Source organism: Apus apus, chromosome 2, assembly GCF_020740795.1.
Source record: "Apus apus isolate bApuApu2 chromosome 2, bApuApu2.pri.cur, whole genome shotgun sequence".
In the NCBI taxonomy this organism is placed as follows: Eukaryota; Metazoa; Chordata; class Aves; order Apodiformes; family Apodidae; genus Apus; species Apus apus.
In genome coordinates this window covers 144,783,550-144,805,382 of record NC_067283.1, presented here as the reverse complement: position 1 = coordinate 144,805,382, position 21,833 = coordinate 144,783,550, and the positions used below count along the sequence as shown (strand labels likewise).

At 45.8% G+C, this 21,833-nt stretch overlaps 2 protein-coding genes across 4 annotated transcripts in view; one reads left to right on the top strand and one right to left on the bottom strand.

The window, feature by feature from the left end:
- Nucleotides 1-19,377, bottom strand: part of NTAQ1 (N-terminal glutamine amidase 1) — a 39,298-nt gene extending 19,921 nt beyond the window's left edge. Inside the window, exons 1-6 of one of the 3 annotated variants that reach the window (XM_051610810.1) lie at nt 19,209-19,291; nt 18,967-19,066; nt 18,442-18,492; nt 16,639-16,787; nt 16,208-16,332; nt 4,747-5,042 (exon numbers count right to left, since the gene is read on the bottom strand). In XM_051610810.1, coding sequence (XP_051466770.1) covers nt 4,909-5,042; nt 16,208-16,332; nt 16,639-16,787; nt 18,442-18,492; nt 18,967-19,066; nt 19,209-19,270 — 621 coding nt within the window. In that variant the 5' untranslated portion in view covers nt 19,271-19,291 and the 3' untranslated portion in view covers nt 4,747-4,908. Of the gene's footprint in view, nt 1-4,746; nt 5,043-9,231; nt 12,133-16,207; nt 16,333-16,638; nt 16,788-18,441; nt 18,493-18,966; nt 19,067-19,208 lie in introns of those variants that run through there. The other 2 variants (XM_051610811.1, XM_051610813.1) reach the window with 2 other exon arrangements.
- Nucleotides 19,378-19,656: 279 nt separating this feature from the next.
- The window catches only part of ATAD2 (ATPase family AAA domain containing 2), a 35,837-nt gene continuing 33,660 nt past the window's right edge, over nt 19,657-21,833 (top strand). Inside the window, exon 1 of the mRNA XM_051610803.1 lies at nt 19,657-19,938. Coding sequence (XP_051466763.1) covers nt 19,720-19,938 — 219 coding nt within the window. The 5' untranslated portion in view covers nt 19,657-19,719. The remainder of the gene's footprint in view (nt 19,939-21,833) is intronic.

Sequence of the window (21,833 nt, the reverse complement as noted above, 5' to 3'; positions counted from 1 at the left end):
CAGGAGAAGGCCTCCGGCCAAGTCTCCCGACGTCCACGAATGCTGACTGCTCTCTGCTGGCCAACGGAGAAATGGTATTGTCTCCAGACAGACCCGGTCGCGTTAAGTTTGCAAAAATGCGCAGAACAAGCAAACGCACGGCAGGAAAAAACCCAGCTTTTTCTTTTTTTTTCCTGAAGTCCCAGACTGGCAAATAAAAGAGGTTAGTTATCAAATAAACTATATTCTTAACTAAAAAGCAGCAACAAAGAAGTGAAAGAAAAAGGAAGGACGCGGGTGTCCCGTCTCGTGTGGCAGCTCAGTGCATCGATGGCCTGATGCAGGTGAGAGAAACTACCCCAGAGGTTGGATGTTCCCCCATTCCCCCCCCATCAAGCTATTAGGGTCCTGCCCTACAATGTCTAGAAGTGCTGGAGAATTTCCAGTGATCAACAGAATGCAGAAGCCAGGAGCCCCTGGGATTGTGAGTAACTGACCTGAGGGTGTGGGGGGGCTATCCTCACTTTGTTCAGTGCCTGACTGAAGGGTTGACCTGGTCCAAACAGACACCACTTAGAGGATCTCAGCACACACATACTGTAATAACTGGACAACAGAAAGACTTCACTGTGGGGAAGGACAAGGCACAGCAGGCTGAAAGGGAATGGAAAGCTAAGCTGCACGAACAAATCATTGTACTGAAAATGAATAAGCAGCATAGCTTTGTGCTGGACACATCAGGGCATCATCTGGACTCAAGGGAGATCAAAAGTCTCAAGGGCTGAGGACACCATAGAGTTTAGGTGAGCAGATGCTGATCCTGCTGTGGCAATGCACCCCAGCAAATCAGCCCTGCAGTAATGCCAAATGAGACCCTTAAATGAGCACTTGGTGTATTCCTGAATTCTGCCTTTCTGATAGCACATCTGAAACGGTGATGAAATGCCACCAAGCTGGAAGGGCTACAGAGACAGCATCACAATATCAACATTCTCAGCACAAAATGAAGTAATTCTCTGACTTTTAACTATCCCTCTGGAATGGTAACTTTTTACAAGAGCTACAAAAAGATTGTTAATTATAGAAAAGCTATCATCACACACCCCCAGCCTGGTAGATGTAAAATTAAGCATCAGTTTGGACTTTAGTGAGAAAAGTGACTGTCTCTCCATTGATTAATTTTTTTTTTTTAAACTTCTATATCTTGAATAATGGTTGTGGCTGTTCTTCTTATCAGACTCAATCCTGAAACTAGATTAAACCAGGCAAATTCTTTTGTCTGAGCCTCACTAAAGAGAATGTGCCACAGATTTCAGGCAGTGGAAACCAGCTGAGGATGGCAGCTCAGCATTTGAATCAAATTACAAACTCAAGTAGGGAGGGATGGGAACATGAAGTTCTGCAGCAACTTGAAGGGTCTGTTGAGCAATGCACAGGAACTCTGTGTATGAGACTCAATCACTTACTTGAAGGATAAAGTGTTTAAAACAACATCTCAACATGGATCTTTAAATTCTCAGTTCTCTACTGTCTGACCTAGGCAGTGAGTGCAGTGCCCTGGGCACTGGGTTAGCATCCATACAGAGCTGAGCAGGCAAATTTCTGCTGCTATGCACATTCACAACCAGTCTTCACATCACTCAGAAATGGTAAACACATCTTTGCTCATTCAAAGCATGCCTGCCACATCAGCATCATACAGGAAGAGCTGCCATTTCATCCAAACACCAATAATTCAGACCTTTTCCACAGGTGTGTTGGGTTAAATCCCTCTTGGGACAGCTCTGAGCACCAGTTTATCAGGAATCCTGAGTTCCATCATCTTCTGGGGAAGCCAGTTCAGACAGACAGAAACTAGAGACCAGCTTTCCCACTCAGGATGACTGCTTTGACAACTGGGCTCCTGTCTGCAGTCAGTGCTGGCACTCAAGGAATCCGTGAGGTAGCAGCCTATCTGCAACTAGCTGTGCTGCATCTGGCAACAGAAAGAGAAGCTTCTACCTTCAGCCAGCCCTCATGACACATAAGAAGGGATGTCTGGATGAAGTGAAGCAATCCCACAGTTGTTCAACAGTCTGTCTCTGCTGTTAACATGCTAAGTAAATTCTCTGGAACTGATGTGAGATAAAGTAATAGAATATAACAATACACCTATATAAGAGTAATATACATATAAGTGTCTTTGCTGGTTTTATACTTTTCTGTAATTACAAGTATAATGATCCCTTAATAATGAAAACTGTTACTGTACTTTTCCTCACCAAGACTGAAATCCATGACAGATATTTACTGTAGACTCAATCCCAGTAGGTTTCCAAGGCTCAACTGGATAAAGTCCTGAGCAGTCTGGTGTGACTTGATTTGCACAGGACACTGGACTGGAAACCACCGGACCCTTCTAACCTGAATTATTATACCAGGCTGTAATTCTATGATACGCTAGTATGTAAAGTAAAATGGGTCCAAAACCAGATAATTAAATACCCCATCTTAGCCTCTTTCTGTAATCCCATGTTTAGGGCACTCTTCCAAGATGTGGGAGACTTTACTCCAAACCAATCAATGTGATAATTGCTTTCCTAGGTTTCCCTGCAAAGAAACAGCTTGGTATCACCTCTAAGAAAAGTCAGCAGCAAGCAATCCTGGATGGGGGAGTCTTTCTCATTCCCTTCCCCCCAACCATATGTCCCTGCTGATTTCCTTGTACCAGCAAGAGCAGCTGTCTGATCTCATGGCAAGCCAGTTCAAGGAGCTAAGAGGCAGGAAAAAACAAAACTTCTTTATGTTGGTTTAGCTTCCTACCCTGGATTACCATGGGGCTGGGAAAAAGCCAAGTACTAACACATGGGAGGAGATGAGAATGCACAGCCTGTGTAAGAAAGAAAAGAAAGTGCATCTTCTAGGAACTGTCAGCATTAGAACAGTTTAACTGACATGGCAGAAATTTAATTCTCCTCTCGTACAGGACAGAAGCCTGGATACTTACCTGGTTTTATACAGTGCTTGGGAGTTCAAGATTGTACTGCTGAGTCTTATGTTGCCTTTCATAGAATCACAGAATGGTTTGGGTTGTGTGAGTGACCAGCCCTTCGGACCTACCTTGGGAAATGGTATGGAAACCCCATTGTAGCCCCTGCTCATATGCATCCCAAAAGGCCTGCCAGGAAGGATGGAGATGCAGGAATGGCCTGCATATGGCCTCGGGCCTGCACAGATGAGATAACGATGAGGATTAAGATAACTAAGGACATGATCAAGGGGTGGAGGGGGCAGAGGTCCACTCCAGTTGCTCAATCACAGGTACTCATCGTGAAATCTAGTTTCTAGGCCTATAAAATAGGGGGCTGCAATGGTGGGCTTGGGGAGTTCCATCAGCACTGACCATTGACATCGACCCTCCCCTATTGGCTGGACCGACACTGAATCCAGGACTGGTGATTTTCCTGTCCTCTTTATCTCTCTCTCTTTATCTCTCTTTCTCCCCCCCCTTCCTCTCACCTTTGTCTTCTCATCCCCTTTTCCTTAATATATATATGTGAGTGGTTTTGTCTAGGTTGCTCAGTATTAACTCCTACTAGTGTAATAAATGTGTTATTTGTTATAAGCAGACCTTGTGTGTCGCTGCACCTTAATCTGATCTAGGGGCATTGGACAGTTGAGCTTTTACTTGGACCGTCATACATTTACTCTCTCTGGGAAAAGACCAGGTCTGAGAGAAGGATTTCGGGCCCAGCTGCACCTGGGCTCCTCTCTGAAGGAAGTCTAGAAAGCAAGGGGGTTCAGTCCTCATCTCCCTGGGCTGCCCAGTCTGAGTTGTGACACGTACAGAACTGGATCCAGCCGCACCCAGGCTCCTCTATTGCAGCAGCAGCTTAGAAAGCAAGGGGGTCCAGTTCTAACCTTCCTGGGTTATTAAATCCGGGCCGTGTCAGGTTGGAAGGGAAATTCAGGATCATCTACTTCCAACCCTCCTGCATGGACAGGGACACCTCCCACTTGACCAGGTTGCTTGAAGTCCTGTCCAACCTGGCCTTGAACACTTCCAGGGAGGGGGCATCCACAGCCTCCCTAGGCAACCTGTTCCAGTCTCTCACCACCCTCACACTAAAGAATTTCTTCCTAATGTCTAATCTAAATCTACTCTGCACTAGTTTAGGGCCATTGCCCCTTGTCTTATCACTATACACCCTTGTGAAAAGCCCCTCCCCAGCTTTCCTGTAGCCCCTTCAGGTACTGAAAGGCTGCTATGAGATGTCCCCAGAGCCTTCTCTTCTCCAGGCTGGACAACCCAAACTCTCTCATCCTGTCTTCACAGCAGAGGTGCTCCCAGCCTTTGATTATCTTCGTGGCCCTCCTCTGGACTTGCTCCAACAGCTCCATATCCTTCTTGTGTTGGCGGCTCCAGAACTGGCCACAGTACTCCAGGTGGGGTCTCATGAGAATGAAGAAGAAGGACAGAATCACCTCCCCTGGCCTGCTGGTCATGTTTCTTTTGATGCAGCCACAATGACACAGTTGTCATTGTGGGTCTGGCCCTTAGACTTCTGCTAAAAAAGCCTAATTGGTGACGAAACTGAGATGCACTGTCTCTTGATAAAAGTGATCAAAATCATAATATAAAGAAAATACATTGTATCTCACTTGTAAAATGTAGTGACATTAACAATTTGAGCTAAAATGTTCAGCACAGTAGCTGTAAAAGTAATATGCTTACAGTGGGATGTCTGCCTTTGATTTGACATATTAAAAACCAAGTTTGTTACATAATCAAAATAAAAGGTTTTATTCAGTTCATTATATTTCTGATTGGGTATTCTATTTGCCCAAATACTTACTTCCATGTAAAGAAATGTAAACCATAAATACAGTGTAAGGGCAGCAAAACAAAAACACACCCACTCAGAAGCAGGGAGAACTTCTTTGTTTGCTTCACTGTCCTTCCAAGGAATAGCTGTAATCAGTCTGTCTGCTAAATCGATGCACAAAATCAGGAAGGGAGAACACTGAGCCCCATCCCACTTTGGGATTCATACTGATGAAATCATCCAAGTTCATCTTGGACTCTAAAAAAGGACCAGAAAAGGGAAATAAATATTTAAGCTCCTGATGCAGCTTCTGCAGCACAGGTGTATGTTTATGAAAAAAATGCCCCCCCAAGCCCTCTTTGATGGTTCATTTCAAAACAGGGAGCAGTTCATAGCACACTTGCTGAGCTGCAGTTCAGCAAGAACCTGCGATTGTTCAGTGCTACCAAAACCTCTATTTCCAGTCTCTGAAATGTTGCTTTTGCCCCTGATCCCTCTCCTTGCCCACATTATTACATAAGTAAGTGTCCTCAGTCATTAGAAATGAGTATGCTTAGGGAAGAGTAAGATTTTTTCTCTTCCACAGCAGCCTAGAGGGGTCGAATAGTGTCAGACTTAAGAGTGCAAATAACAACCAACACAGGGAACTCCAGCGCTACAGGTGCTTGTAGCCTTCCTACTTTCCCACAACCCTGGTTACTCAAAAGCAGGGGAGATATTATTCCCCCGTTCAGTTCTGAACCAAAGTCACCTTTTGCACTGACTACAGAGGAACTGGATCAGAGCAGCAGCCACAACTGGAAGTTGCTTGGTGCCTCTCAAAAGCAAATAGCCCCTTGGCAAGCCTACAGTTTGTCACGCCCTGCAGTATTTGCTCTGTATTTGATCTCCTTCCAGCCCTGAACTTTGTCCTTGCTGCACCTGGACAGCAAGGTCAGAACATGCAGACTGGGGGAAATGTCTGATGTAACCCAGCCCATGGCCTAGAGGGATGCTGAGGCAAAGAAAGGCACAAACCTAGGCTGGGAGAAAACACTTTTTTTTTTTTTTTTAAATCCTGAACCACTGAATGAAGTCAGAGGGGAAAAGGTTAACTGCCATAGTTTCAAGAGAAAAGTCAGCATGACTGCTCTTTGCCAGGAGTTTGATCTGACCCTGGAAGGAAGCAGAAACCATTCTGTTCCATCTGTGGATCCCAGATTGCCTAGTGGAAAGTGCTGGTGTGCAGTTCTGGGCTTAGGTGCCTGCTATGTCCTTTTTCTGAAGCTGGCCTGTTACAAGCTTTGCTGACTCAGAACCACACTGATCAGAGGTTTGTGATTCCTCAGCCTATTCAGCTCCGACTACATCTCTGGGCTTGTTATTTTATGTTCTCACTGATGATCAGCACAAATAATATTTTTAAATGCCCATTAAAAGAATACTGGTAGAGAATTATTTTAAAGAACAGAGTGGAAGAGACACTGAATTTACTGTTACAGCTTTCCCGTGGTATTTAAAAGTATTTATTTTAACATGGATGATTCATGTGCGCATTAAAGGATTAGGAATCAAACAAGAGTAGGCTCTAATGAATGGATTGGAAAATCCATAGGATGGAATTTGGGTCAGCTGCAAAAAGCTTGTGTAATTAGGCTTACCATTATGGACAGCATGAGGAAGGCAAGACAATATTCAGAAGCCCAGACCAAGAAGTCCCAGCCATAATCCAGCCCTCAAAGCCCTCTACTTGTACCACATCTACACTATGGCACAGCTTTGTGATTTTCCTAACCCCAGCTCTCACCACTTCCGAGGTCTGGCCCCTCTTTTCTTGTTAACCTCTCTGGGCTCTGCACATGGAAAATCCTTTTGTCCAGCCAAGCATGGTCCTACTGCTGAATTGAGTCTAGCAGAACAGGGCCAATTTCTGCCTATATGGGAATTTAAAATAGTACAAGCCCAGCAATTTGTTGTTGTAGCTTGAAAACAAGTTAGGGGATAACAGCTTGTGCTTGCTGGTAGAGTGGTGAGCCTGTCTTCCCATTTCCAACTTGTCTTTTCCTCCCAAATGCTTTTGTTTTAACATTAGCTTAAGATTTGAAAGATAGTTAATCCCCTGCTTTATATGCATTGAACATAGCAGAAAAATAATTTCATTAAACTGTTCTGTGAATGGCAAAGAAGCCTAAGGGGGATTGTTCCAGTAGAGTTACAAACACAGCTGTTAGCAAGTTGGAAGTTGCTGTCACAAGGTCTGTAGGAAGGGAAATACTCTTTTACATTCAGAAGCATTGTAGCAGAGCATAACAACTTCATCAGATAAGTTTAATGAAAAGAAAAATTGTTTTAACAAAGCAAACAAGTGAAGAGCAGATGGTCTAAGAACCGGTCAGTAGATGGCACTGAAGCAGTGTGAGAGATGTTCATAGGAAACAACGTTGTGAGGCCTCTCCTGTTTCAGTTCAGGAGATAACAGCCTCTCTATGCCACCCTTCTTACTCACGTGCTGTATGAGTGCCACGCATGTTACATCAGACCTTACAGCTTCAGAAAACAGCTTGGCAAAAATGCCTGAGAACACCACGTGAGGGACTAGCCCTCAGGACCCACACTTGGGAGGTGGTATTGAAACACCACTGTAAGCCCTCCAACAAAGCCTGGTCTGCATCTCAAAAGGACTGCCTGAGAGGTTGGAGACAATGCTGATGGCTGCATATGGCCTGCATGTACAGTGACTGAGATAACAGTGGAAGGGCACAGGCCCATGCCAGGTGCTCAGTGGTGATGTCTCAACATGCTTACTCATTGCTGAGAAACAACTGTTTAAGTGAAACAGGCCTATAGAAGGAGGAGCTGTGATGGTGGTCTTGGGGAGCCTCACTGACACCAACCCTCCCCTGTTGGCAGGACCAACGCTGGATCCAGGACTGGTGATTTTCTGTGATCTATCACTCTTTTCTTCTTCTGTTCTCTCTCCTTCTCTCTCTTTCTTCCTTCCTTAAATCAATTAAGCAGCACAAGGCCTAACAAAGATTTTACTCAGGTCATGCAGCTTGAATGTACCTGTATTATGACTTCTGTGATCTAAATTATCAGCCTTTATGATCGCACAGCCTGAGGTAATAATTGAAGTATCCATATTCCTTCCTTCTATAGCTTTAATTAAACCTAATACTCAAATACAGACCTTGAGTGTCGTTTCACCTTTATCTGATCAAAGGGTATCAAGACAGTTGAGCATTTCCTTGGACCACAACATTTTAATCACTCTCCTTGGAAGGGCCAGGTCTGAGACAAAGGTTGGATACAGCTGCACCTGGGCTCCTCCCTGAGGAGGAGTTTAGAAAGCAAGGGGCTCCAATCTGAATCTCCTTCAGTTGCTCTACCTGGGTTGTGACATACCACAAAGTCCTCTTCCCAAAGCAGATGAAGAGGGACAAACAACAGAACTTACAAAAGAGACACCTGGATGCTGCAGTTGACAACACAAAAGGATTTTTCCACAAAAGCAAGGAGGAACATGCTTTATATAACATTTATACAAGGTCAAGAGCAGCAAAATTTTTTTTATTTTTTTTAAGATTTACATTACACATGCAGCCCTCCTCAGGTGCTGTGGCTATTAGACTAGCCTGCATTTCTGCATGCTCAGTACCAATGCTTCCTCTTCAGCCAAACCCACTTTATTATACACAGTCAACGAAACCTGGCTGCTGCTTTCTGTGATTTTTGCATAATTTTATTTTTTTTAATCAAGTCTGATTGCCCCAAGCAGGGACAAAATAAAAGGCAACACACTATCAGATGGCACTGTTAACCATGATACTCCTGGCTTCTGCCAACAGTAGTTAGAAAGAAATGTTTTACCCAAGCCTCTGCTTGGCTCACAGACCTTGGACTAACTGCATAATGACAGCTGCTGAAGGGCTGCTGGAAGTGAGCAAGTCTGAAACAAAGCCTTCAAGATCATTTCTGCTGCTGCCTAGCCTTGGGGGCACCTAAAATACCTAGAAAATTTGGCTCGTGAAACATTTGCTTAGGTGTCTACAGTTCTCTTCACATCCCTGTCCCTAGCCTGAAGAGGGAAAGCAGTGTTGCAGGCAGAATCAAGAAGGCTCTTACCACAGAGTGTGGCAAAACTGGCACCACAACCCTATGGGGCTGGATAGGATTCCCCCAAGGGTCCTGAGGGAGCTGGCAGAAGTGCTCACCGAGCCTCTTTCCATCATTTATCAGCAGTCCTGGCTAACCAAGGAGGTCCCACTTCACTGGAAGTTAGCAAACGTGAGGCCCATCTACAAGAAGAGCTGAATGCAAAGCATCTGAAGGAACTGAGGTTGTTTAGTTTGGAGAAGAGGAGGCTGAGGGGAGACCTTATCATTCTCTACAGCCACCTGAAGGGAGGTTGTAGCAAGGTGGGGGTTGGTCTCATCTTCAAAGTAACAAGCAATAGGATAAGAGGAAATGGCCTGAAGTTGCACCAGGGGAGGTTTAGGTTGGATATTAGGGAAAATTTCTTCACTGAAAGGGTTGTCAGGCACTAGAATAGGGTGTCCCTAGAGGTATTTAAAAGACATGCAGATGTGGTGCATGGTTTAGTGGTGGACTTGGCAGGTTAACTGTAGGACTTGATGATCTTAAAGGTCTTTTCCAACCAAAACAATCCAATGATTCTATAGAGGGTGCTGTTCCCACAGCCAAGACATAACTGCCTGTGCAAACCATCCTAGTTCATCTTAGTGTAAAAGAAAACTGGTCACCTGAAACTGTCTTTCACAGAAAGCAGTGTGATATCAATAAGACACTGGTGGAGCTGAACTACTTCTATCCTTAGATGTATCTTATTGGCTGTGTCCCCCACTTGATTCATTACTTCCACAAAAGCTCATGAAGTAAGGACCTAACTTGACAGACTGGTGTTTTATTTTCAAATGAGAGAAGCAGAAAGTTCCCATAAAGTGCATATGAGCTACTTATATCCATATTAGTGCTTTTGTTTTCACTAGGATCCTACCCTGACCTCAAAGAGATTACCAGAAACTGCAGACATCTGCCTGGCCTCTGTCTAGCAGCACACCTGTTATATAGCTGTGTTACACACTGTGCCTTCAGAATTTCTCAGCTGTCCTACTCATGCTCTTCAAAACAAAAAAAACCCTGCAAGTAAAACCCCATCGTTTATGACTGCCAGGGATTTTAATAAAAAGAACAAAAAGCCTTTACAAATCAACCCTGCCGGTGTGCCATCAAGCACTGAGGGAGGGCTGAAATTCAAACCAGTGCTTTTCAGTGTTAGAGCTGATGCCAACAGTTGTATATAAGCTGCAAGACCATCTGTTCTGAGTAATTTTGAAATGCACTGTTCAAACTGTATTTTACACAGGTTTGTAAGGAAAGCTGAGCTCATCAAGACTCATACACTAAACAGAATCAGGCCTCACTAATTTGTGGAGAGAAGACTTAAAAGAAAACCCCGGGCTGGGCTTGCTGGAGCCCCCAACACAAGGACATGGAGCTCTTGGACTGAGTCCAGAGGAGGGCCACAAAGATGATCAGAGGGCTGGAGAACCTCTGCTACAAAGACAGGCTGAGAGATTTGGGGCTGTTCAGCCTGGAGAGAAGGCTGCAGGGAGACCTTATAGAAGCTTTCCAGTACCTGAAGGGGCTACAGGAAAGCTGGGGAGGGGCTTTTCACAAGGATGTGTAGTGATAGGGTGAGGGGCAATGGCCTTAAACTAGCACAGGGTAGATTTAGATTAGATATTAGGAAGAAATTCTTCACTATGAGGGTGGTGAAAGACTGGAACAGGCTGCCCAGGGAGGTTGTGGATGCGTCCTGGATTCCTGGAAGTGTTCAAGGCCAGGTTGGATGGAACTTTGAGAAACCTGGTCTAGTGGGAGGTGTCCCTGTCCATGCAGGAGGGTTGGAATTAGATGATCTTTAAAGGTCCCTTCCAACCCAAACCAGTCTATGATTCTATGAGTTTGAGAATTTATTTTGCTTCAGTTGGTCTTGGGTTGTTTGTTGTTGTTGTTTTAAAAAAAAGTTTAGGTTCATCTAAAAAAAAAAAAAGTAACCTAGCTTCATTTTTTTTAAAGCATGGACTGGAATTTATGACTCAGGATAAGCTTATTTTAGAAGGTTTACTGTGCAACCTCATGAGCAGCCCAAATACAGTTTAAGAATTTTTCCTTTTGTGTTAGTAATAGGAAAAAATGTTCAATTAGTGACTGATAGAGATTCCTTGATTCAGTTCCAAATGGAATTTCATAGTCATTAAATGGGTCCCCAGTATCCTGTCCTAACTCCACATTAAGTAATTACCTTATCCTACCAATGGTCTTATCTAGCTTTACATCTGACTTAGATACCATGGAATTTTCTTTTCCCAAGTGCTATATATGCAGGCTTAACAGCTGCTCAGCTCTGGAAGAGGCACTATTTTAGTACCAAGAGCAAATACTGTCCAAGTTTATTAAAACCTTAAAAACTTAAAAAGTAAGTGGGATAAGAAGAGCAGTGTATGCCATATAACAGTGTAATATGATGTAACACCTAGCAAATTGTATCCACACAATAGTACCACAGTGCTGGTTATCTTTAAATACGAAGAGCTCATGAGGGCTTTTTTTTTTACAGCACAATGTTCACACACACAGACAAAAAAAAGACTGATCCATTTTTATTTTAGTTTTTCAGTCTTCAAATATTTGTTTAACATCAAAGAAGACATATAGCAAAGAGAAGTAATATAAAAACCTTGTATGCTTTTGTAGACTTTTACTCAAAAGCTTGGGAATGTGGCTATTCTAAATGACAGCAAAATAATAACAGTAACAATACCAAGGCTGTGATGTAAATGTGCCTCACAAATAAAATGATACTAAACCAATATGTGGTCAATTCTGTCAGCCATTAAATTGCAGTCACCTCTAACATGATCTATGTAGGCAATTTAATCTTAAGCAAACATGAAGTAACACTGAAAGCAGCACACTCTATCTGAGTGGAACTGCAGGGAGAAAACAGTTATCTGGAATGGAATTTGGCATGGACATGAACATTAATACCCCACGCTTCTGTATGATAGCAAAAGTTCTGCCACCCAGTTTTCCATCAAGTTTAATATAAGGCACATTTATGCCTGATAAAACTGTGCTGAGACAGTACTTTACCAGTCTCTCAAAGAGAATTCCAGTTCTACTTGTTGACAGCAATGCTTTCTAAACCTGTATGTTGGCCTGCAAGGCGTGCTCATCGACAGAACTGCACACTGAACAACAGGACTTCAGATTCAGCTGCAAGTTAATGCAGATGCTTGTTCCACAACAGTTAATCCCAGACTGACTGACAGCATTGTGCACCCTGAGGACACATCATTTTAAGATACCTTGAGTGAATGCAGGGAAGACAAAAAAAGAAAGCTGGAAAAACCGGTAGTGAATGAAAGACAGCCTGGACTAGACATCCTAGATCTGATACAATCTACTCCTGTCCTGATGCAGATCTTGTAACTACCTAGTGAATGACCTTCCACTTTCAGTGGGTACAGGGTAACCAGTGTCTTTCAGCCAGCTGACCAGGAGTCCAGAACACATCAGCACAGAGCTGGAATACTGTGGTGCCCAGTTTGGAGACTCTCAAGACAAAAAAAAAAAACAACCCCCCAAAAAACTGACATACTAGAGTAAGCCCAGAAGAGGAACATCAAGTCTTCTGGGGCAGAAGAACATCATATTCAAGGAGAGGCTGAGAGAACTGCATCTTAAATATAGAAGATGAAGGGGAGACCTTACTGCTGTCTACATCTACATGACCAGAAGACACAAAGATGGAGCTAGAGCCTTCTGGAGGAGTATGGCAACAAAACAAGAAGCAAAGAAAGCAAATTGGAACATAAGAAATTCTGATTGCATACTAGGATTTTATTTTTATTTTGTTACCATGACAGTGGTTAAATATTGAAACAGGCTGCCCAGAAAGGTGGTGGAATCTCCATCCCTGAAGGTGTTCAAGACTATACTGGACAGAGCCCTAAGAAACACCTGTTTTGATCAGGTGTTGGACTAGGTGACCTATGGATGCTTCTGTCAGCATGGCAAGGTACAGAGCAAAGAAATAAAGCATAGGAGGAATTAAGATCTATGTATCTTTCAGTATCTACCAACATCACAGACCCAATCTGGAGGCTGGTCGAGACCACATGGCTGCTGCTTATCAGTGAGGTAAAGCAAAACAGATAAGGGAGAGTTACAGGGTTTGCAGCTATGGAGTCATTTCCTACAGCTGAACATAAATGTTATACATCTGCAACTTACTGTCCACAAGTAATGTTTTCTACTCTTTTGAGTAATTTTTTTTTTTTACCTTCTAGTCTGGCCTTATCTACACTCCTCACATTAATGAGCTTTCAACTATCACAACAGTAAGGTTTTCCCAGGCAAAAAGTGTCCTCAGCACACAGGAAGCTCCAGCTAGCAGCAAACCATGAAGGCATCCTCCACTCACTACACTACCTCATATAAAACTACTGGAGATAAGGACCAAAACATAGAATTTAGGGTGCTTCATAACCTGGATTGTCTAGAAAACACGTAAAGCTTCACCATGAAGACTACACCTGTGCTCCTGCCTACATTCATAATTAATTTCTCTGGTAGTGTGAGGCACCAACCTTCCTTAGAAGCTAAAGCAAAGATGAAGAATTAACTGCCCAGCAACTTGAAACCACAAGAAACTTGGATGTAAACACAAAACATGTTTCTCTGACCCTGCTTTCTCTAACATAAATAGCAGTACTGTGTTATTACAGAGCAATAGACAAAACATGCACAGCAATAACATGAAAAAACTTTCAAAGCAAAATTTCACAACACTTTTCTCCACTTGGAAATAAGAGAGAACAAACACACACATGGCAAATGCTAGGCAGCTTGCCAAGCACATGATTAGAATGAGTTCAAATGCTGTGTGATAAGAACTGTTTAAGCAGCTCTACGGAAGAGAAAAGATGGAAAGTCTTTCCTTCTCTGCTTAGTTCAGAGGCTGTTACCTAGACAAGCACATAAAGAGGCTTAAAGCTCAGAGAAAAATTTGCTGACTTCCCAGTTTGCTTTAAAGTGTCCTCAGGTCCGTTCCTCTGGTAGAGAAACCTCAAACACCTCATGCAGGCAAACCCAGCATGCTGAGCAAAGCTTGAAATCCTCCTGTCAAAATTACATTTTCCAGCAGGATGGACCTGCCAGCTAAAGTGTGGTGTAACCCCTGTGTTAAAATTTCACTTTGTGACCCTAAGCAAATTATTTGGCCTCTTTGCTTCAATTCCCTGCTGTAGCAAGAGGTATTACTTATCTCTTATTCTCTGCTCAGTTTATGAAAATCTGTAATTAATCTTTGATAATCACAGAATTGTCAGAGTTGGAAAAGACCTCTAAGATCACCTAGTCCAACTGTCCACCCAGGGAGGATGAGGGAACAAAACATCCCACCCAAACAAAGGACAAAAGAAAAATCCCACAACTACATACCCCAAAAAGCCAGCAACACACAACCCCAAAAAACCCCACCAGGCCCAGAAGAGCATGCCTTGAAGTGCCTCATCTGCGTATTTCTTGAATCCCTCCAGGGATGGTGACTCCACCACGTCCCTGGGCAGCCTGTTCCAGTGCCTGACCACTCTTTCAGTAAAGAAATTATTCAGAATATCTAGTCTAAACCTCCCGTGGTGCAACTTCAGGCCATTCCCTTGGGTCCTACTGTTACTCACTTGGGAGAAGAGGCCAAAGCCCACCTCACTACAGCCTCCTTTCAGGTGGAGAGTAATGAAGTCTCCTCTCAGCCTTCTCTGAACTAAACAAGCCCAGTTCCCTCAGCCTCTCCTCATAGGGCTTGTTCTCTCAACAATTCACCAGCTTGGTTGCTCTTCTCTGGACATGCTCCAACAAGTCACTGTCTTGTAATGAGGTGCCCAGAACTGAACACAGTACTCAATGTGGGGCCTCACCAGCACCAAGTACAGGGGCACGATCACTTCTTTAATCCTGCTGGCCACACTATTCCTGATCCAAAAGCCAGGATGCTCTTGGCCTTCTTGGCTGCCTGGGCATGCTGCTGGCTCACATTCAGCCAGGTGTCAACCAGCAGCCCCAGGTCCTTTCCTGCTGGGCAGCTTTCCAGCAACTCCTCCCCAAGCCTGCAGAGCTGCCTGGGGTTGTTGTGACCAAAATGCAGGACCCAGCACTTGGCCTTGTGGAGCCTCATACAATTGGCCTTGGCCCATCGATCCAGTCTATCCACATCCCTCTGTAGAGCCCTCCTACCCTCAAGCAGATCAACACTCCCACCCAACTTGGTGTCATCTGCAATCTTACTGAGGGTGCACTCAACCCCCTCATCAAGATCACTGATAAAGATGTTGAACAAGACTAGCCCCAAAACTGAGCCATGAGGGACACCACTGCTGACCAGCCACCAACTAGATTTGACCCCATTTACCACAACTCTCTGGGCCTGCCCATCCAGACAGTTTTTTACCCAGTGAAAAGGACACTTGTCTATGCCATGATTTGCCAGCTTCTCCAGGAGAATGCTGTGAGAGATGGTGTCAAAGGCCTTACCAAAGTCCAGGTAGACAACTTCCACACCCTTCCCCTCATCCAAAAGGTGGGTCACATGGTCACAGCAAGAGATCAGGTTGTTCAAGCAAGACCTCCCTTTCATAAACCCTCCCTTTGTGTGAGCTCACTCAAGATGAGCTTCTCCATGATCTTTCCCAGTACTGAGGTCAGGCTGACAGGCCTGTAGTTCCCTGGATCCTCCTTCAGCCCTTCTTGTAGATGGGCATCACATTAGCCACCCTCCAGTCATCTGGGATCTCTCCTGTTGACCAGGACTACTGATAAATGGCAGAGAGAGGCTTGGTGAGCTCCTCCAGGACTCTTGGGTGGATCCCATCTGGCCCAATAGACTTGTGCATGTCCAGGTGCCATAGCAGGTCCTTAACTATTTCTTCCTGGATTATGGGGGTTTGTTTTGCTCTCTGTCCTTATCTTCCAGCTCAGGAGACTGGATACAGTGGGAGAAGCTGGTCTGACGACTAAAGACAGAGGGGAGGAAGGCATTATCTCAGCCTTTTCCTCATCCTTGGTTGCAGTGTTTCCTTCTGCATCCAATATGGATGGGAATTCTCCCTGGCTCTCTTTCTATTGCTCACGTATTTGTAAAAACTTTGTTTATTGTTCCTTATGACATTGGCCAGACTGAGCTCCAGCATGGTAAATGCTAGTCTAGCATGAAAGCATGATAAGACTTTACATGTTCAAAAAAGAAAGTGCCAGATGCTTCTGGACACATGTCACAGAAGGATATTTATTTCTCATGTGCATCTTGGACTATGCCATTCAACCCCTGTAAGCAGGAAAAAGGAGCTCTGGCAGCTTACCTGCAGTTTCAATGCAAGGGTATGAAGGAGGAGGTTTCTGCCATTTCCCATTTGCATCTTTCATATGAGACCTGTCTGAAGCAAATGTCTTCAAGTACAAATCTGCTCGAATCATCCTGATTTTCCTAAATAATAATGCAAAACTGTATCAAAAGATGCATGTAAGCAATACTGCACTGGTCACTGAGACCAAGAGCCCCTTCTTCCCATCGAGGAGCACTAACTTCATTAAATACATAAATCAACCATATTGTGCCAGCAAAGAAAAGGGGTATTTATGAGTAAAGTGAAGAGCTTTAGAAAAATAACACAGTGCATTTATTTTAGTGGAGTATAGCAAAAAAAGCTTCTGTCATTATGCATCCACAAAGAGAACTTCAACTTTGATTTCATGAAGTAACATGCACGGTCTTTATCTTTTATGTCATCACCTGTGAAATTCTGGAGGAAGGCTGTCATCAGACCTAAAGGCCTCCACACTGTACACCTCAAAAGGACATGGAAATGGCAATACGGTGTCGAGATCATAAATGAAGTTCTGCTCCCCACTGGAAACATGGAGTAGAATAACATGGTAGTCCTGGGTAGAAGGGTAATTGTCATTAGTTAGGCTGTTCATGAGAAACTGGCAAAGGAAGTGAAAAAAAAAAAATGCTTCCTAAAAAAAGCAGAAGCTACAGATCCTTTCCTTAAATCCTGAATTCTGCCCTTGAAATATTAAGCCTGTAAAATTTCTAGCACCAGGAGAGCCATTTCCTAACACCTGTCTCTCCCATTGTGCCTTTCAAGGAACTTTGGTATTCTCCCCACTCCTCTGTGGCCTCCCTTAAGCCTGGACAGCTAGACTGAAGTGTAGGTTGCTCCTACACTTGGGTTCTGAGGTGTAGTTTTATTCCTTAACTTGTAAGAAATGTAGGTGTGGTGGTTTGGAGAAACTGGAGTTACTTAGGTGTCAGGTGCATACACTGCTTACTCAAGTTTACATTAAATCCACTCACCAGCAAAAAAAAGGTTTGAAACAGTCTTTTAACACTTTCAATACTAAACAAAACCACAGAGGGATTAGAATGAAAAAGCTCTTGGGCAAGCTTTGTTGCCAGACCAATATATAACTGTATGCAACTGTATTTAGAAGAAGCTGTTACAAAGCATATATAAAAAAAACCCAACAACAACTACAAGCTTTACATATCCTACAATCCACTGAAAGAATGTTTAAACTCCTCTTGATCCATGAATTTTTATGAGAAATCCACATTCCACAGTGGTCTTTCCTGACTCTTCTATTCCTTTTTAGAACATCTTCATAATACTTGGGTCTCTTTATAAACTAAACTTTTTTTGTACTATAAATATACCAATACCTTGGGAGAGAATGAATTATTCAGAAATCACAGAACTTCGGAAGTTTGCAGATTATTTTGCAGAATTTCAGAAACAGAAATTGCCAGAAGATGTGAGTTTTTTCCATGCTAGATAATTGAAGGAACTCTGTAATGATACATATTTGAAAGGAATTCTGTAGCGGCGATGACTGAATTATACTACATGACCAAATGACACTCCAAAGCCATCACTTATGGGACAGTTAAATTGCTGACACTTGAATACATACATTACTTATATTTTTCTATTCTCTGTCAGGCCTACTTGGATATTTTCATCCACCTACTTCTTAAAATTACAGACTTCTACTTCAAACTCTATGAAGCTGGTAGCCTCAACAATATCCAAAGAGCAATTTTCACAAATGTATTATGTACTCTTGCCAGTGTCAAGGTTTGTCACCTGTAGATTTTACTGTCACATTGTTAGTTTACTGTGAACAGTAAAAACGAGCACCAAGTTTAGGCTCTTCATAAATCTGTTGTAAAAAATAAATAAATACAGAACCATAGAACAGTTGAGGTTGGAAGGAACCCCTGGCGGTCATTTGGTCCAAACCTCTGCTCAAGCAGGGACATGAAGAGCCAGCTGAAAGGAGCTGTATCCAGGCAGCTTTTGAATATCTGAGCATGGAGACTCCACAACCTCTCTGGGCAAACTGCTCCAGTTCACCCTCACAGTAGAAAAGTGTTTGTTACACTGAAGACGACTGACACTGCCCATGTCTGATCCTGCAGCTCTCAACTAGAGAGACATGCTGTGGGAAACTGTTCTTTTCTGCCCCACATGAGTCTAAACAAAGTCTAAATGTGCACTCAAAGATACTGAGAGAGAACAGAATGCCTTACCCAGACAACAGGCTGATCTCCGTGCCCTGATTTCTGCTTCCAGAGTGGAACCTGAAAGTTTTAAAGGAATAAATCTGAAGTGAATAAAACCTTCAATGCAGATGACCTTCAGGTTAACTCGTTAGCTCTTTGCTAACCTATCAATTTCATCAGCTTAAATCAGCGCTGCAGCCAGAAAACTTCATCCAATTTCTCCCAGGAGCATAAAGCTGGAGATGCTATTCTGGATAATCAGATGTAATCAGATGAGAGGGAACGATTGGCTCATAGGTCTGTCGTGCCTCTTCCCACGGTCCCGCATGCATCAGGTAGCTAAGCTTTCCCCTGGTGTGGCCTGGGCGCCTCCAGGCCAGGGCAGGGTGGAGGGTCCTGGACACACGTCTCCCGGGTCAGGCTGCAGCAGAAAGGCCTGGCCCATGTCCCACCTCTGCCCGGGACCCCGTCCCTCCCTCCCTCCCTCCCACCCCGGGCTGGGGCCCGAGGCCCGGACGCCTCCCCAGCCGCCTCCAGCTCCCAGCGACCCACCATTCTCCTCTCATTGGATACGAACACGGCGTAGAATTCCTCCAGGGGGGGTTGCCCCTGGCTCCTGATGTAGTCACACAGCTTCCAGACGTTCTCTTCACTGTAAAACACGAGAGCTGATGATTCCCCCCCCTCCCCAGCTTCACTCCTCGGGGAAGGGCGGGGGGGGGGGGTAAGAAGGGGTGAGGGCACCCGCGGGACGGGGCTGGGGGCACCGCCCGGACCCCCCGCCCCGGCCTCACCAGTAGCAGCTGCTGTAGGCGCAGGCGGGGCGGGGGGGCACCGCGGCCGGGGGGGCGGCCATGGCGGCCTGGGGGGGGGGGGGGGGGGGCGGGAGCCACCGGCTACGCCTTCCCTGAGGCGCGGCGGCCGCGCCAGGAGCCCGCCATCCCGGGGCGGGAAGCGCGTCCCGCTCACCCGGAACCGCTCCCGGCCGGAGAAGCCGCGGCCCCTTTAAGCGGCGGCCCCGCCCCCCGCCCGCCGCGACTTTTTTTTCTTTTTTTTTTCTTTTTTTTTCTTTTTTTTACGCGCCAAAAAAATCGAACGGCCGCGGTGCGGCGCGCGTATCCTTCCGCCAGCCCCCCCCGCTCCGCGCCCCGTGCCGGGACTAGGAGCCGCCGTCAGGCCGCGGGTCGCGCGCCGCCGGGGCCGGGGGGGGCAGGAGGGCGGCGAGGAGGGGGGAACCGGGGGGGACCGGGGGGAACCGGAGGGGACCGGGGGCTGCAGCGGCGCGCGGTGCCCCTCCCCCCCGCCATGGTGGTCCTGCGGAGCAGCGCGGCCCGCTCGCCCGGCCTGGCCGCCCGCGACAGCCGGCGCCGCGGCCCCCCCTTCGACCTGATGGACTCCAGCTCCGAGTTCATCTCCCTGGAGCCGCCCTCGCTCAGCGGCCACCGCGTCTGGACCCGGTCCGGGGCCGCCTTGGCCGCCGCCAGGGCCGCGGGATCCAGAGGGAGCCGGAGGGCGGATGAGGCGGTGAGAGGCGGGGGTGGGGGATGGGACGGGACGGGATGGGACGGGATGGGGGGCACGGGCGGGTCGTTCCCGGCCCTGACCCGGCTCCTCGGCGCTCGGGCCGGGAAAGGCGGCGGGGCTGCTGGGGAAGCGCGGTCTCCGCGCAGACCCCCCCGAGAGCAGCGCCGCGTGGAGGGAAATGCGAGGGGGGGGGGGGGGGGGGGGGGGAGGGAGAAACGCGGGGTTTGCGGGGAACGCTCGCAGCTGCCTGTGGAGGGGCAGCCGGGGTCGGCCCCCGGCCCGGTTTGCGGGCACCCCCGCAGCGCCGGGGGCTCCGGGCAGCAGGGACAGGGCGCTGAGAGACTGTCCCGGGGGTCCCCGCAGCCCCGTGCGTGGAGATCCTCGCCTGCCCCGCGCGGCTGGGGGTGTCCGTCTGTGTGCTCCCCGTTTGCTTGGGTCGAGGGGGTTGCCTGGAAGGGTGTCTTAGCAAGGTCTCAAAGAGCGCTTCACTCGAAAGGAGGTAACGCTGGCAGGGGGAACACGCGCTGTTTGGAGGAGAAAAATGTATCGCAACCAGCGCTCGGTACAAAATGCAGGTGTTAAGTGCGTTCTAGCTGGCCTGAAGTGCCCGTGAAACTTTCCTCAGTCGAATGTCTTCAGGTACTACTTTGGATGCTTTAAAACCACAGCTCTGTCTAGAAATTTGTACTTAATTATGTTGGTTTTAAGGGGTTTTTTTCTTTTCTTTTCTTTGCAAACAGTCATGGAATCTACTGAAAGATCGCTGCTTTCTTTTGTAGTTAATAGTAGAAGAGGTTGTTGGTGGCTACAGGGAGTTCAGCTGCCTGTTGCACATGGGGGAGGGCTGTGCGAAGTCAGGCAGACAAGGCAGCTGGCAACTGTTCCCAGCGTGGAGCACAGGAATGAGGAAGCTAAATGTAAACTTCTCACTGAAGAAAAAGAAGAATCACCATTATGAAAACTAGTTGTAACGTTCTTTGTTTCGGCTTCTTGGGTTTCTTTTTATTTGTCCTTTTTGTTGACCTTTCCCATGCTTTGAGGCGTGGAGTCATTCTTAACTCATTCGTAGGATGGCTGGGCTCTGCTGGAATGTTTTAACTGCAGAGACAATCTAGAAGTGCCCTAGATGACAGAAATTATGTTTCTGGTGATAGCTGCATGTCCAAGTCCTAGTGCCTACTTTCCTAGCTTATTAATATGGAAGGACTTGGTAGTGGCAGCTTTTGCAGTTCTTCTGATACCAGCAAGTGGTTTATCTCAAGTTATTCGGCTTATTTAATGCAAGGAGAATAAGGAGCATACAGCAAAAAGTCTAAGCTAAACCAGCATCTAATGCGTTTATCCTCTTTCAAGTTTCCAGCCCTCAGGAGTTCCCAAAGGAGATCCAAAGTGGCTACTGACCCTTTGAAACTGTGTGTCTGCAGGTTTATAGTCCTGCTGTAATTTCGCAAGCTGAGCAAGATTGTTGCCCTGTGACCTCTGTTTGAAAGCAGTGTGCTCCTGAGTGCCCTGTTTCTCTGGGCAAAGTGGAAACAAACACTTTTCCAGGCTGAGTCTTCATGATGTGTCTGTGTAGGGACCTCAGCTTCAGAGCTCACAGCCTTCTTGTCTGAGCACATTTATCTGTTCTGATAGTACTGCAACATAGTTAGTTCCTCAGAGATGCTAGATGGCTAAATACAGTTTTTGTAAAGAGACTTTTTAGAAACAGTTGCTAATTGCTTCCTGTAGCATGAGAAAAGTAGTAAAATACTAAATGCTTTCAAAATTTTAAATAATTTACAAAATTCTTTCATCCAGTTGCCTTGTCTTTCCAGTTTGGCTATTTTACTTCTTGTGTGTGATTTTCCAGCCTGATAGGGTTGAAAAGAACTGCTTACTCTTTGCTGGCAGCT